This window comes from Frieseomelitta varia, unplaced genomic scaffold (genome assembly GCF_011392965.1).
Source record: "Frieseomelitta varia isolate USP_RPSP 00005682 unplaced genomic scaffold, Fvar_1.2 scaffold_648, whole genome shotgun sequence".
NCBI lineage: Eukaryota > Metazoa > Arthropoda > Insecta > Hymenoptera > Apidae > Frieseomelitta > Frieseomelitta varia.
Window position 1 is genome coordinate 164,118 of NW_025110421.1, and position 15,416 is coordinate 179,533.

Here is a 15,416-nt window from a genome sequence, read left to right on the forward strand (position 1 = left end):
AAAAATGCAGCACAAAGCTAAAGAATGGACGAGTTGGTCAGTTTGACGACTTTGTTAATTAAATTATTCCTTGGTCCCGCAAGATTGAATAAACAATAATATACTACCAACGATAACTAGAACTGCTGACAACTGTTCAAGTATAAAAATTCGTATCAGAGAAGAAGAAAACCATTCAAATCTCCAGAAATGCAGCACAAAGCTAAAAAATGGACGAGTTGGTCAGTTTGACGACTTTGTCAGTTAAATTGTTCCTCGGTCCCGCAAGATTGAATAAACAATAATATACTATCAATGAGAACTAGAACTGCTGATGACTGTTCAAGTATAAAAATTTGTATCAGAGAAGAAGAAAACCATTCAAATCTTGAAAAATGCAGCACAAAGCTAAAGAATGGACAAGTTGGTCAGTTTGACGACTTTGTTAGTTAAATTGTTCCTTGGTCCCGCAAGATTGAATAAACAATAATATACTATCAATGAGAACTAGAACTGCTGACGACTGTTCAAGTATAAAAATTTGTATCAGAGAAAAAGAAAAGCATTCAAATCTCCAAAATTGCAGTACAAAGCTAAAGAATGGACGAGTTGGTCAGTTTGACGACTTTGTTAGTTAAATTGTTCCTTGGTCCCGCAAGATTGACTAAACAATAATATACTACCAATGAGAACTAGAGCTGCTGACGACTGTACAAATATAAAAATTCGTTACAGAGAAAAAGAACAGCATTCAAATTTCCAAAATTGCAGTACAAAGCTAAAGAATGGACGAGTTAATCAGTTTGGTGACATTGTTAGTTAAATTGTTCCTTGGTCCCGCAAGATTGAATAAACAATAATATACTACCAATGATAACTAGAGCTGCTGACGACTGTACAAGCATAAAAGTTCGTCTCAGAGAAAAAGAAAACCATTCAAATGTCCAAAAATGCAGCACAAAGCTAAAGAATGGACGAGTTGGTCAGTTTGACGACTTTGTCAGTTAAATTGTTCCTTGGTCCCGCAAGATTGAATAAACAATAATATACTACCAATGATAACTAGAGCTGCTGACGACTGTACAAGCATAAAAGTTCGTCTCAGAGAAAAAGAAAACCATTCAAATGTCCAAAAATGCAGCACAAAGCTAAAGAATGGACGAGTTGGTCAGTTTGACGACTTTGTCAGTTAAATTGTTCCTTGGTCCCGCGAGTATTTACCAGAATCTTCGGCGTTCAGATGGTTGGTGGCTGGGGAGAAGAGACCTCCACTCGGTCGATCGCCCCTGACGACATGAATGGAACACTGAAGAAGGCAACGATTCGCATTTAGGTCTCGTAGAACAGCTCGAACAGCCCGGCCGATAAATATGCGACGGCGCACACGCCGTCCCGCGGGTCGTAGGAAGTCCTCGTCGCCGCTTTCTTTCCTCCCGGCTCCATTCCCTTGCTGATCGCGTGCCACAGGCCGGCGAGTATCGTCAGCATCGGCGGTGGTGTCGGTGACCCGTCATCGAATCGATCCGCCTGGCAATTAGCCGCGTCCGGATCCGCGAACGACACCTCTCCATACCAGACATCATTCTCAATCTGCATGATAAAGGCCCCGTGCGCAATTAAACTGAACGTCTGTCAGACGTCGCGCGCTCGCTCAGGCCCTCTGTTACGCCAATCCGGCTGTGTGAGTCACACACGGGATTCCTATCGATTATCGCTAACTCCAAACATTGACGAACATTGCCTCCCTCGTATTAAATTCATTGTCGCTTCGTTTTTAATTGGATACGTTAACGAGCCTTTGTCTAGGCACTTTGCTCGCCTCGTTGCGACGGCTGACGACGTTTGGATCGCGAAAGCTTTCTGAATGCCAGTTGGAGAAGAGAGCGGATGTGAAAGAGTATAATGAAGGATACTGGTATTTCTTTTAAACGACAGTATTATTGTTATTACGGGCGGGGGCCTTGTCAACGAGCCTTATTAACCGGGTCATTCCTTGATCAAAGACTCCTAATATTGATGAATTAATAATTAATGAAAGCACGTTGATCAGGCACGTTGGTGTTTGTAAATGAAATTGTGAACGTGATTTGTTTTTCTGATAGATACAATGGTGGCATCTTTGAGAAATGATAGATCAATAAATGGCGGGAATTATCATTTGAAAGATTACAATTCATCCCAACGATGAATTGTAATTTGTATTTTATTATTTATTAAATCGTTTCATCAAATTATTTTGCAATTTATATCTTATACGTTACGTTATATGTAACCTTGCAACATTTTGATGTTTCGATTAATCCCAGCGTAAACGAAGTATGAATAATTCCCCACCTAGATTCACAAAAGTAAGAAATCTCGCGAACATCTATCGAATTGATTCGGCCAATTTTTTTCACGTCGATGAAAAAAAAAAAAAAAAATACCAATTTCAGATTTCCGATGATGTATCGAGATCTCGGGTATTGACGCGTGAACGTCAGTTTCAGACAACAGATCAGAAACGAACGTCGGAAAGGAGCCTGCGACGACACGAAATATTTAACAAAAGCATTGGGAAGCGAACAGACGTTCAACGTTGCCGAAAAAAAAACTGCGAAGAAGCAACTGCAACGGCGTTTCACTCCCACGACTTCTCTCTTTTTCTCTCTCTCTCTCTGCGTCTGTTTCTCATCCCTTTCTTCCTCTCGACCGCCTCGGTAACAAGGAACGCGTGCTTGAAAACGCGACTGTAGACCATTCTGGCAGACTATTCTCCCGCCATTCTCGCTCGTCCTTCTCCTCCGCGGCTCCTTCTCCTCTTCCTAGTCCAAGGTGGAGGAGGTTGTTGCACCCTCCTCGAGCATTGTGCATGCGTGCACGAAGGGTGCCTAGCCCCGGTTCCGTCTCCTCTACTCTGTATGCGGCCTGTCTCTCCTCTCGCCGCGCCTGGTGCAACGACACAACACCAGCTTCGTGGAAAGGCATCATAGCGGAAGAATTCAGGATTATCGATTGCCCGGCGTCGCGATCCTGCGCTCTTCCCTACGGAGGAGAACCTGCGCTGCCTCTCCGACCGATCCTCTCCCTCGACTCACGGTTCTTTCCGATCGTCCACGCGTCTGACACGTTCGAGTCGCACGAAACTTTTTGGCAAACGTTTCCGTGTCACGCGTGTCATGCAATTTTTGGAATTTTGTCGCGCAACGTGTAATTTTAATAACTGATAGTTTGAACAGCGGAGCTGTTGAGCAAAGTGGTCGAAACGATTTGCAACTTTTGTTGGAGATTGTCTGATATATTTTTGTGAATGAAAAAACTTGTGCGATTTATCGCATCACAAACTATTTCTATATTTTTATTTCAATTTCCATTTCTCATGGAAACTTTACGCTTCGCTCGTTGGTTCTGGTGTTAAACAGATACTTTGTATCGTGTATTGTACAATCATTGTCTTATTTAATTACAATTCATTTCACTCGCTCGATTTGATCATTGACAGAAAGTTAGAATTTTCGAGAGTCTCGTTCGAGTCACGGTGTCGATACTTAAAATTTATTCGATCTGGATGCTTGTTGGATCTTTACGTAACTTACGTAAAGGTGTATCCAGTAAATTTTTACTAAACCGCTCTGCTACTTTCTCACACTTCTCGCCGTTGAAATCGAGCAGCAAGAACCCGTTGCAACAAAAAATCGCGAACTCATTTCGAACATACTACCTCTAACATTATGCTTCGATAACAACAACAACAACAACTTTCGGTCACTTTATCATCGCGAGCCAGTCGCTTTATCAGCTTCAAAAATGCTGGAAGGAGACTGGAGCACTCCTCGAGAGAGGAGCTTGGCTCCAGAAGAAAAAGACAAGGGACGAAAAAATGTAATTTTCTAACGAACCGCGAATGGGATTCGTTGGTTGGAGAAACGACCTGATTTATAGCTGCGTTTATGGACACAACAACGAACCGGGCCGCGTGCTGCTCTCGATCCAGTCTGGCCGGATGAGCGCAAGGATCCCGTTCTCGTCCCGTCGACGCGGCGAGGACCAAGGGCCCCTCGTTCGCCAGACAGACCCATAAAACGCTTTATATTCTTGCTCGGGAAGCAGCATGCCAGCACACCATGGTTCTGTACCACTACGACGTTCTGTTCGCCAGCTAGACGAAGAAACCGTTGTCGGCGTTTTATTTTACGAATATTTTGTTTCTATTTTTTTTTTTTTTTTTTTTTTTCGTTTTTCGTTTCGCGACACGAACGCAGGTAACGAACTGAAAAGGTATTAGTTTCCTGCCATACTCATGCTCGCGTTTGGTATTGACTGCAGAAGATAGATGCAATAACAGATCATTGAACTTTTCGCGAATATTCAGTGTAAAGTATTTTTAAATTTATATATTACAGCGTTTCATATCTATATTAATTTGATACTCTCCAGAAATATACAAGTGTCTTTAAATACACGATTCAGTTTTGAAACTCTAATTATGAAATTCGGAGTTGCAACAGGATTCGTATTGAAAGCAAAATACATTTAGATGTAATAAAATTTCAGATCTCTATTATTACGATTTGTTTATTCTCTAGAAATGAATCTGGATTATCATCTCCCTCCGGAATTCTGATAATATTATTTTCAATATTATTTTCAAAATATGCTAAATTACGATAGAATCTCACCAATATCATTGATACATTATTTATTCTCCAAAAGTGATCCAAATCATTTTTATGCACATAACGATATATTTCAGTCTTAATAATACAATCTAAACTGTGTTTGAACAGTTAAGTGGAGCGGAGAACATGTGTAGCAAGGAAAAGATGATAGTATGCGAAAGCGTTTCAAGCAAACACACGAGTGTCTTAAAATGATGAAATAACAATATGTACATTTCAATGAAATGACGATGAGAATCTGCGAAATATAAATATTTGTTTGAAAAGTTCGTAGCGAAAATGAATCTTTGTGAATCCAGTAATTTGTTGAATGTTATTATTGAAATTTAAAATTGTCGATTTATATGTGTATAAATTAAATTTGTTTTTCTTTTCTGAACATATGATTATTTTCTTTTTTTTGTCAATTGCAATTCAGTTTTACAAAATTTTTTTTCTCTTGACCTTAACTGTAGTATGTCGGTGATGATACGCTTGGCATCGATTGGATCAAAAAACTAATCTTTCGAGCTTTTTATTCGTTTTAATATCTAAAGCGTAAAAAGTTTTCCTCGACGTCGAGAACTACAGCAAATGTTCTGTAGAAATTAACAAGTCCTTAAAAAGTTTTTATAAGCTACGGATGCTATACACACTGGCCGTTAATGTCTTTAATACTTTTAAGAGGGAGCTCGGTAAAGTTAATGGGAACTGTGATGGAATCTCCTCTAAAGAATATAACGCCGAACGGAAAGAGGGACCGTGTTTGATAAAGATATAAAAGTTTAATATCGAAAACGTTCTTTGAAAATTGAATCGGAACTCAATCTCTCTGTTAAATTGGTGCAGCGTTCCAAAATGTCAATCGAAAAATGGTATTTTAACAGATATTATATTCCATAATATTCTATTCAACACTGGCTATTACTTTATTGTGTGTTTTCGCTCCTTTTTTTTTTTTTTTTTTGAAACAGAACGAAATTGCAGAACGATATTTTGCAAATTAAATTTATTTCTACATTCTCAATATTATTCATTTTTACGAAATATTTTCTGAAATATGAGGATGCAACGTGCTTGCTGCTAATAGCAATAAAATATTCACTCGCGAGAGTGAATATTTTCTGTTGAATTTGAAATATTAGGACGAAGACGGCAGCGATGGCAATATTTTTGACATGAAATTTATCAAACACGAAAGCAAGGAAAGTCTTTGAATTCAGCGTTTCAACTTTTAGAGTATCGATTTCCATCACTGTTGCATCCTGATCGATAGAAATTCTAGACATGTATCAGTGTTGGTGTCAAGGTTAAACAAAACTAGGACTAACAGTTTCCTTGCTGTATCCATTGGAAAAGTTAGACGAATAATACATTCAGTTCAAATGCTGGAATATATTTCAAACGTAATTTTTCACGGTATCGACATTTAGATGAGTTAAAACAACCAAATATTGAGTTATCGATACTAGTAATATTTATTGCATGGAGTATTCGTGACGAAAGGTGGAAATATTACAATATTACAATACTGACATATGAGCCGTTTGATGCAGAAGCATAACATCGAAAAAGTTAATTACTGGACAACGAACGACAAAATGAAAATTCTGTGACATGAAACAATATCAAGAAATACTAGAATTGTCAAGTTATATCTAGACTGTAGGTTTTTATGCATGCGTGCAAAATTGTACAGAACACATTTAAATATGAAATAATGTAACAAATTTCTGTTACATTACGATATTCGATACGTAAAACAATTTTCCACCGAAGTCCTTGAATTATATTTTCAAAAGTATGAATTTGCGTAAAAATCTACAGTCTTAGACATTGTTAGATCTTGTAATACTTTTGGACAAAACAGAACGTAGCTTTTGAAATATAATTAAATTAAATTAAGCAAAAGGAACTCAGTTATACTACTTATTGCATCAAACAGTATGATTTAATAATATTATAATGGGTGGAGGTAAATTTGGATTTAGATTTCATTACACACGGAGAAATTTTTTTTCAGTCGGATACGATTAATTGGGACAAACATGCGTATTATAATCTCACACGAATGAATAATTATTATTTGGTAAAACTGGCAATTTCTCGTGTTATTTAAACTTTCAGTGAGTGTATTTACAGTTGTATTAAATAGCGTTGTCGCGGGCGGTTGTCATTGAAACAAGCAAATAGTGACGGATGATGAGGATTCATGCATATAATGGTGACTGTAGTTGAATTGATATTGGAAGAGCGTGATACTTTTTTGTAACATTTAATCTTCCTACGCACTCGTAACTAAATTTTTTAATTACGTAATTCCAATTATTTTAATATTTATAATTTATTTCTATGACTTTCAAACGAATTCAATATTAACCTTTCAAGCTGTTTCGGCATGTTTACATGATCGATACATAGGTCATATAATAAAATATAAAGTACGAAATATAATATAATGAAAATAATTAAATATACATAATTATAATTCTATTTCAATAAAATATAATATTCACTACGTCAGAAAACATTTTAAAATTTAATAGTTAATGTTAAAAGTATTTAATGTTATAATTAAATTCATTTAAATTAATTAACTGTCTGAGTGATTAGTAGACTGCGGATATATTGATACATTTATAGAAAATGTAAAGAAGTAAAAATATATAAAATATTGAAAGCATAACATTTCTTATTAAATAATTTTTTACTTGAGTTCCATTACTCAATTATCTTTATAAATTATAATTACAATTGTAAAAGTCATTAGTTTGCCTAATTAACGGCCTGAGAGGTTAATCTCCAAATATTCCGCCATCTTCGTCAATTCATTAAAAACACGAAATATTTAGCAATTGGGATTCCAATTTCAATTAATTTAAAATTCCAAAGAATCTGAGTTTCGTAAAAATGTTACAAAATCAATTGAACGACGCCTTGTAATCTCGAACAAACTGTTCAATTTGTCCAGAGAGATAGCGTCTCTTTCGCGTTCTTGCCTCGAGTTCAAAGATCATCTGCGTCCCATCGCTAAAAAAAAAAAAAAAAAAAAGAAGAAGAGAAAAACGAAACAAGAAAAAAATCGCAAGAGAACGATGAATGTGTCTTATTGTTAGAGCGATGCGCAATCGTGAACGTGATCTTAGGCGATTTCACGGTTTGTATTTCAAACATTTGAACGAACCTACGTCGTATACCCTGACGGCAAGTGGCGGTCGACTCCACACGCTCGGCGTCTCTATAATTCGGAAACATCAAGAAAAAATCGTGTGTCACATTAAACGATAGATCACATTCATCAGGCCGTATCTAAAGCACGGAACGTCCGCCTGCGTGCGTGTACAATGTCAATATGAACGGAAATCAAGTGAAGAGGAACAGTAAGTAAATAAAGGAGAACTCGCGAGAGAGTAACAGACGGAAATGAAGACAAAAGAGAGAGAAAGAGCGAGAGATAGAGATAGAGCGAGAAACAAATAATAATAATAGAAGTTTTGCATAGTTTCGTTCTACCAGCAATGTATCTCATTCTTTTCTCTCATTTTTCTTGTACCTTTTTTTTCTCTTTATTTTTTTTCTGTCGTTTAAAAAACGCTCTTAGCTTATGTCGCGTGCCGATGACTATGTCGTCATCCGGTATGTACAGGGGACGTTCGAGCATTCCATCAAAAACAGCTCGTTTCAAACGTAACAAGTGACTTTTCAGCGAACATCATCCTATATATACATATATGTATAGATATATATATAAAATATATATATATATATGTGATATATATATATATGTAGATACACGCATGCACGTTCTTATATAAGGGCGCAGCAAACACACATTAAACATATACAGACAGAAGGAGGAAGTCGACTGTACGTATTTTTTCTTTTTTGCTTTTCTTTTTTCTTTCTCTTTTTTTTCTTTTCTTTGTTTGAGAGAGAGTGATGCATACAGCTGGTAAACAGGCAGTTTATCCAAGAAGTGAGCAGGTTACACCTAGAAATATCTAGAAAGAGGCTAGAGAAGAGGGAGAGACAGGCCAGGCAGGTAGACAGTTGTCATGCTGTGTTTCGATGTGTTTGACGCACGCGATGCACGAACTTCGATCATTCGCAATCTGATTGTACTGGCGTGTAAAGTAAATAATTATTAATTAAAATTTTTTAAGCTTAAAGTTCCTTTCGTGTTCTCGTTCTGAATACTTGAATGGGTATTTCATTCGTTCGATAAATAAAAATGGAAGTATTAAAATTGCGATGGAATGGTGTTTGAACGAGTTTAACGCCGATTATTCGAGCGTTAGAGAAACAAATTTTAAAGAAATGTCGCGTCAATTGTTGCTTTCGTCTGTAAATTACAATAATTTTAATAATAAATAATAATTAACTTGTCCTTTTTGTCACGTACGAAAATATTACAAGTATATCGAAATTTGGCTGTAACAAGTGGCGTAATTTCGTCAACGTGTGTTTATTCTAAAAATCTAAAACTACGCTAATCATTTCGTATCATTTGATAAAGTAATTGTCATCGGTTTCAAATTTCGTGGTAAATACGATAATCGCTAAACCTATTTAACCTAGATTTATTATTAACATTCGTGCATTATAAATATGTGCAGATTGACAGTTCCGAAGGCACTATAAAATCGGCTAACGAATCGATACACATGTGTACTAACAAACATTATTAACTCCTGTGCACAAGATCTACACTACCTATTTGGTATAAAGCCAAAACTACATAAACATATATATCAACTACGATCAAACGTAGTATGTAGATCTGTGATATGTTCTACGACGTTGAGGGGGTGAAATCGCTTTTGAAAAATTGAATTTAATTATCAAATCCTATCTTAAAAGTATTTCAAAAATCAGATTTATAATTCAAATCAATTTTTATCGAATAAGTACTTTCCTTTTATAGATAACTATAGTTACACAGGACAGTTGAAGGTCTTTATCTTTTTAATAAATGATTTATACACATTATTATTACAATAATCGCAAAAAAGTGAAAAAATAAAATTCTATTTTTACAAAAACTTAAATATCATGTTAACAGCGGAAAATAATTATAAAAATATTGATTAGAAACATATTATAAAAAATAATAATTAGAAAATATTAGCTGTATAAAGTACAACGAAGAATAACTATAAAAGTTTCATTAGAAATTTAAGCAAATTTCACTAATATTTAGGTAAAATAAAGGAAAATTCAATTTAAGTTGAAATTTTAATTAACCCTCCGACTACTGAACCTCAGTCCCGTGCTGGAGTCATTTCTGACTCACACGGATATCCCACTAATAAATATTTAGGATCGTCCGGACGGCTCACCAATAGTGTACAGAGTGTAACTCTCGAGACCGAGATCCTTACCGATATTGTACCAACACAGTGACAGACATCCGACTCATATAGGAGTAATAATAGTAAGAACAAATAATAGTCACATGAATAATAAAGTTATTTATATTTACTCTACATTTATGTCATTTACTGTCAGGAACGTCTTGTGCAAATTGAGCGAATGAAGACAAAGAAGAATTGCTCGTTGGCAATGAAGACACTGCGTCAACAAATAGGAACAACGGAAAAAATTATAAAAAGAACAAAAACATGAATAAAAACAGTAAATTAAAAATAGTAAAATATTAGAATAGTGCAAAAATAATACAAAATACTAAATACAAAAATAGTATAAAATTCTAAATACTAAAAACAAAAATAATACAAACTATTAAATACTAAATACTAAAATACTAAAAACAATAATGAAAACACTAAAATGTGAAATAAACTTTGAAATAAAAAATTGCTTCGATTTGCTGCACAGGTCTTTCTTCCTCAGAAAACGTTACCAGAAACTGATTTTTTTCGTCGTCACTTCGGCAATTTGGCAAACACATGGCGCATAGCTTCATGGTGCTCGTGCGTTAGTGCGATCTAACTAACACAAGCATCTCCCAGCGCAGGTCAAAACAAAAGACCCCGGCACAGTAAACGGAGGGTTAAATGAAATTTACGAATACAGTGAAAAACAATTACAGAAGTTTAATTATAAATTTAAAGTGAAACAACGTTTAATTCAGGTCAGAATTTCAAGTTTAAATCCGAATCCAAGTTACGCAGAATCTAGTGCCGCGCCGAAAAACAATTGCAGGAAGGTTATTCACAAAACTGCACACAGTTAACTGCAAACTAAAACTAAAAGAAAAAAAAAAAAAAAAGAAAAGAAAAGGAAATGAAGGAAACAATGGTCAATTTCACGAGCGAGATGCGACGAAATCGTTTTTCAAGATCGTTCGTCCGGAAGCTAACGCTCGGACATTAACTCTCACCCCCGGCTGTGTCGCATTCATTTCTCAACTATCAGCGGCCGGTCGATCGAATCGGTCCGGGAACTCGCTATCGTTTCGCCCGACAAGGTTCAATTCCCCTAAATGATCAGAGCGAACGACGCATGATCGTGATCCTTAACAACGAGCTCGATGAGGTCGAAAGAAAAAATGTCGACACGTGAATGGAGTGGATGGGGGTGGAAGAAGGGGAGGAACGGAAAGGAGGAAGAAGGACAGTAGCATGACAGTAGGATGTTGACAAGATTTCTCGACGGATGTCTGATTTCGTTGGATCGAGAGAACGGTTGGAGAGGGGGCGGGTGAAACAAGTCGCGTGAGGTCGGAAATTGTGAATATTTCGCAACCTTGCCCATACGGGGGTGCGAAGCTTCCGTTTCTGGGTTACCACCGCGTGGCCCTGTTGTCCGTCCGAGTCCAAGGCGCTCCCCAGGGATGCAGACGACAGGCTTGCACCCCTACGTGATGACCGCTCAACACCTCCTGAATTCACCCTGCGGTACTGCTTGTTAGTGCACGTGTCAAGTAGGCAACAGAACAGTAGAACATTACACTTTTTTTTTTTTTTTTTTTTTGCGTTTATTTAAAATCATTAGCATTATAGCGCCATCGAGACGAACAGGCACGACGACCGCTGCTATCCACCTGGGAGGGAACTGTTTCTGAGAAATGATCGTTTGCTCTCGGCAAAGGGTTAATAAGAATCTCGTCGATGTTACACGTAGACTCTGGAAAGATCAGGGTTAGATATATTTTATGTACACGTGTGAAGCTGCGAGCAATCGTGTAGACCGGAGCGGAGAGATTCTCGTCGGTCGTTGATGCTGGAATATGTTAATCATCGTGTGGACAAATATTTGGAGAAATGAGGAACATCGGTCGAAATTGATATAGCCTAACTACATGCGAAACTGCATATTTTTATATATACTCGTTGCGTGGCAATAATTTAAAGGGTAATTTTAGTGGAAAAATTTTAGTAATTGCATTGAAAACAATGCTCTACATCATATTATGATTTTCTAGCATTATTGAATATCTTGAGGAATTTGATGGACATTTAGATATTTCTCGCCGGAAGCAACTTTGCAATCCTGAAGTATCGATCGTCTCGTCAGCCATGGATAAATGGTGTTGCAATTTCGACATTTGAACAAAAATTCGAGAAATAGAGAAAAAAGAAAAGAACGAAAAAGAAAGGTCAGGAATATGAAACGTATCGGCTTTTTATTCGTCTAATATAAATAAACAATTAATCCATAAATAACTTATATGTTTAAATAAAATATAATGACAATAGAAGAAATATAATGACAATGCAAGCGTAAAAGGGACGATTAGAAATATTAAAGACATACGAAATCTCGTGAACAGTATGAACATAAACGAGCTCGCAAATAACAATATGAAAAATTCATAAAAAGAATATTAAAACAGTTGTGAAAAATTGTGAAACTTTGGCTGAGAAATGTTCGAAAAATTTTGCAATATATTTTAAGGGAAGAAAAATAAAAAAATCCGATTTGCCTCCTGTGAGGATTGAACTCACGACCCCTGGTTTACGAGACCAGTGCTCTACCACTGAGCTAAAGAGGCACTCTTAATATCCTTAGTACTTGAATCACTAGTCATAGTCAATTTCGATATCTTTGTTATAATATCATAAATAAATGTTTATTCTTATTATTTCAAACGATATATATAATATACAAATATGGTATGTTACGTCTACATATCCAAAAAAATATAATCTATTACTTTCGAAATATCTTCGTATTTTCAAGGGCCGTGAGTCATGCGAATTATCACATATCACATACAAAATACTTATAAAAATATAAGTCATTAAACGTTAGTAACAATATTTACAGTAACAATAGCAAATAAGTTACATATTTGTAAGTGATCGATTGACCATGTTGCCTGGAAGTTGAATTGTTAAATTTGATTAAATGAATATGCTTAGAGGCAGATGTGTGCAACTTAGTAATAAATTCGAAATTCTTGACGATACACATATAAGATATAAATAAGTACGCGTATAATACATTGAAATCTTCTTGAAGAAAATTGTTGTCTGCATGTTGCTACAATAGAAACAACTGGCACAACATTATTAAAGATAAAGTTTACAGGAGAGATTATTAATTAACATTTTGAGCGAAACTTACTTGGTTTCATCGAGGAAGACGGCTTCGAGAACGCGTGCCGCGTAGTGCAAATTTCGTTGGAGTAATTCTGCTGATATTTCGCCGTGTTGCAGCTGCCTCAGTAAGCATCTCAATCTGTAACAGAGATTTATATTTTATTTTTAGTATAAATAATTGAAAACCACTGTCACTGTTTATAAATTTCTTGTGATATAATTTAGAGAAAGAGTAATATCGATCTTCTATTGCTATCTTCGAATTATAAATTTTAAAATCTTAAATTGTAATTAATTCAAAATACCGCCTTACATAATAATTAGTGATGTATTTTGTCAATATTCGTTAATAATGGAAAGAAAAATATGTACATTTAATTTAATTCTTTATAATTGGAGATTTGTATTATTGGAAACTTTATTATTTATAATCTCTGCGCTGACTATATTGATGTTCCGTTCAAACGTTTTAGGATCCTCCAATTTTGAAACAGATATAATATCTGTTCTAAAACTTTTCAATAAAAATATAAAATCAAATTTTTACGAAGGCAGTTATGAAAGGGAAACTGAATAGAAACTTGTTTCGCGTATTTAATATTATATTAATTTAAATATTTTACATATACACTTTAGCATATTTCCTTTTTGGCATATTTTTATACAAATTCTCCACGTAGTAAATTATTGGAATAAAATGTTAATTAACGTCTGCTTTACTAAATCTTTGCCAATTAAATCCGCTAATGGGAACATGACTCTTATTATATGAGTGAAAATAATGGGGAAAATTAATGAACTTTTCCCAATTAGTTCAACTAAATGAAATTTCAATGTACCTCAAATAGAAGTCTCAATGATTTTGATAAATCCTCGATGACAGCTTAGGTTTATCTCATTTACACAAGTATAGATTCTTTATCATTCAACCCTAATATTTAAAGTTTGAAAAAAATGTCGTGCAGTACCAATTTTCAAGATTATACTGAATATGGTCTCGAATAAAATTTCTTATTCTCGTTTTGGAGACGTTTTTTTTAGACTAAAACTGACCATAATTTCCCACTGCATAATCTAATCTCCTTAAGAAAGATGAATTCAGGACTATCAAAGTAGGAGCTTTACGCTTTAAAGCGAGAGCGAATGAGTTGTTACATGATTTCGCACTTTAAAATATGGACAATTTTTCATCGTTAGCGGCACAGTTACGCTCTCCTCGTTATATCTAGTCGCATTATGCAAGTTAACGCGAAATGACGATGCAATATGCGCGAAACACGGCTGAAAATGAGGAGAACAGCGTAGCGGGAACCATACCTGAGAGCAGCCTTGTCGCAAGCGTCGGGGGTGTCAACGGCAGGAAGCGAGTCCGTCGTTAGATCGACATTATCAAGGATCTCATCGAGATCCACGGACTGGCTTGACGAAAGAGTGTCAGGACTGTGCGGCGGCGGTGAACTTTCGAAACTTCCGCCGATACTCTTATTCTTGCAAGAACTTCGACGTACTATCGTTAATGTGCCTTGTTCTGAAAACATGAAAGACACGGAACGTATTAAACGGCGCTCCGTTTAACCCAGAAACTAGAGGATTTTACGTATGAAAGGCTGTATCGTCGTTGAAAGAAAATTACTTTGCTCTCGCGATTCTGCATGAACTCTCTACGGTAATAGGATCGTAAAAACTTCTTTAAATCTTGATCGAACCATGAACTTTTAATTTTATATAAAGAGAATTTTGCACGTACAGTCAGTCAACACAGAGAAGTGAAATTTCTAATGTTTGAAACAGGAGGAATTCTGTTTTTGGCATTTGACAGTTTTGGTTATTGATTAATTTATTCCCAACATTTAAAGAATACGTAATAATTACAATACTAGAGCGAATAAAAGTTATTCTAATTATAACAACAACCACTTATCTCATTGCATAATAGATTTCGTAATTTTATATTTTTTAATAAATAAAATAAGAAAATATCATCATACAAATGTCTTCAAAAAATTAAAAATTCTTGCTCTTCTTTAAAATATTTCGAATTTGCTTCTATGACTAACTGTACATAGAAATAGTAATTTCTCGTTTGAAAAAATGAAGAGTCATTCATTTTTGGCCTACGCTTAATAAAATTTATTTAAATAAACTGTATTAATTTACTCCAATGAGCTCTACTAATTAAAAGTTGCACTAATCACCATCATAATTGTCAATGCAAACAAGATCATGTTGAAACAATGTTAAAAATTACAGGAACTCAATTATTTTACATCACGATCACATTAAAATCATTTAC

The 15,416-nt window shown here is 35.4% G+C and overlaps 1 protein-coding gene and 1 non-coding gene across 8 annotated transcripts in view; both read right to left on the reverse strand.

The window, feature by feature from the left end:
- The window catches only part of LOC122534909 (calcium/calmodulin-dependent 3',5'-cyclic nucleotide phosphodiesterase 1-like), a 271,807-nt gene that overhangs the window by 13,999 nt on the left and 242,392 nt on the right, over window positions 1-15,416 (reverse strand). For 4 of the 7 annotated variants that reach the window (XM_043665980.1, XM_043665979.1, XM_043665977.1 and 1 more), the window contains 4 exons: window positions 14,441-14,651; window positions 13,149-13,262; window positions 11,325-11,471; window positions 7,801-7,854 (listed from right to left, as the gene is read on the reverse strand). In XM_043665980.1, the coding sequence (XP_043521915.1) occupies window positions 7,801-7,854; window positions 11,325-11,471; window positions 13,149-13,262; window positions 14,441-14,651 (526 nt within the window). The remainder of the gene's footprint in view (window positions 1-7,800; window positions 7,855-11,324; window positions 11,472-13,148; window positions 13,263-14,440; window positions 14,652-15,416) is intronic. The other 3 variants (XM_043665978.1, XM_043665976.1, XM_043665981.1) reach the window with 3 other exon arrangements.
- On the reverse strand, window positions 12,502-12,573 carry Trnat-cgu. The gene has a single exon. It is a non-coding gene; the product is annotated as a tRNA-Thr (tRNA).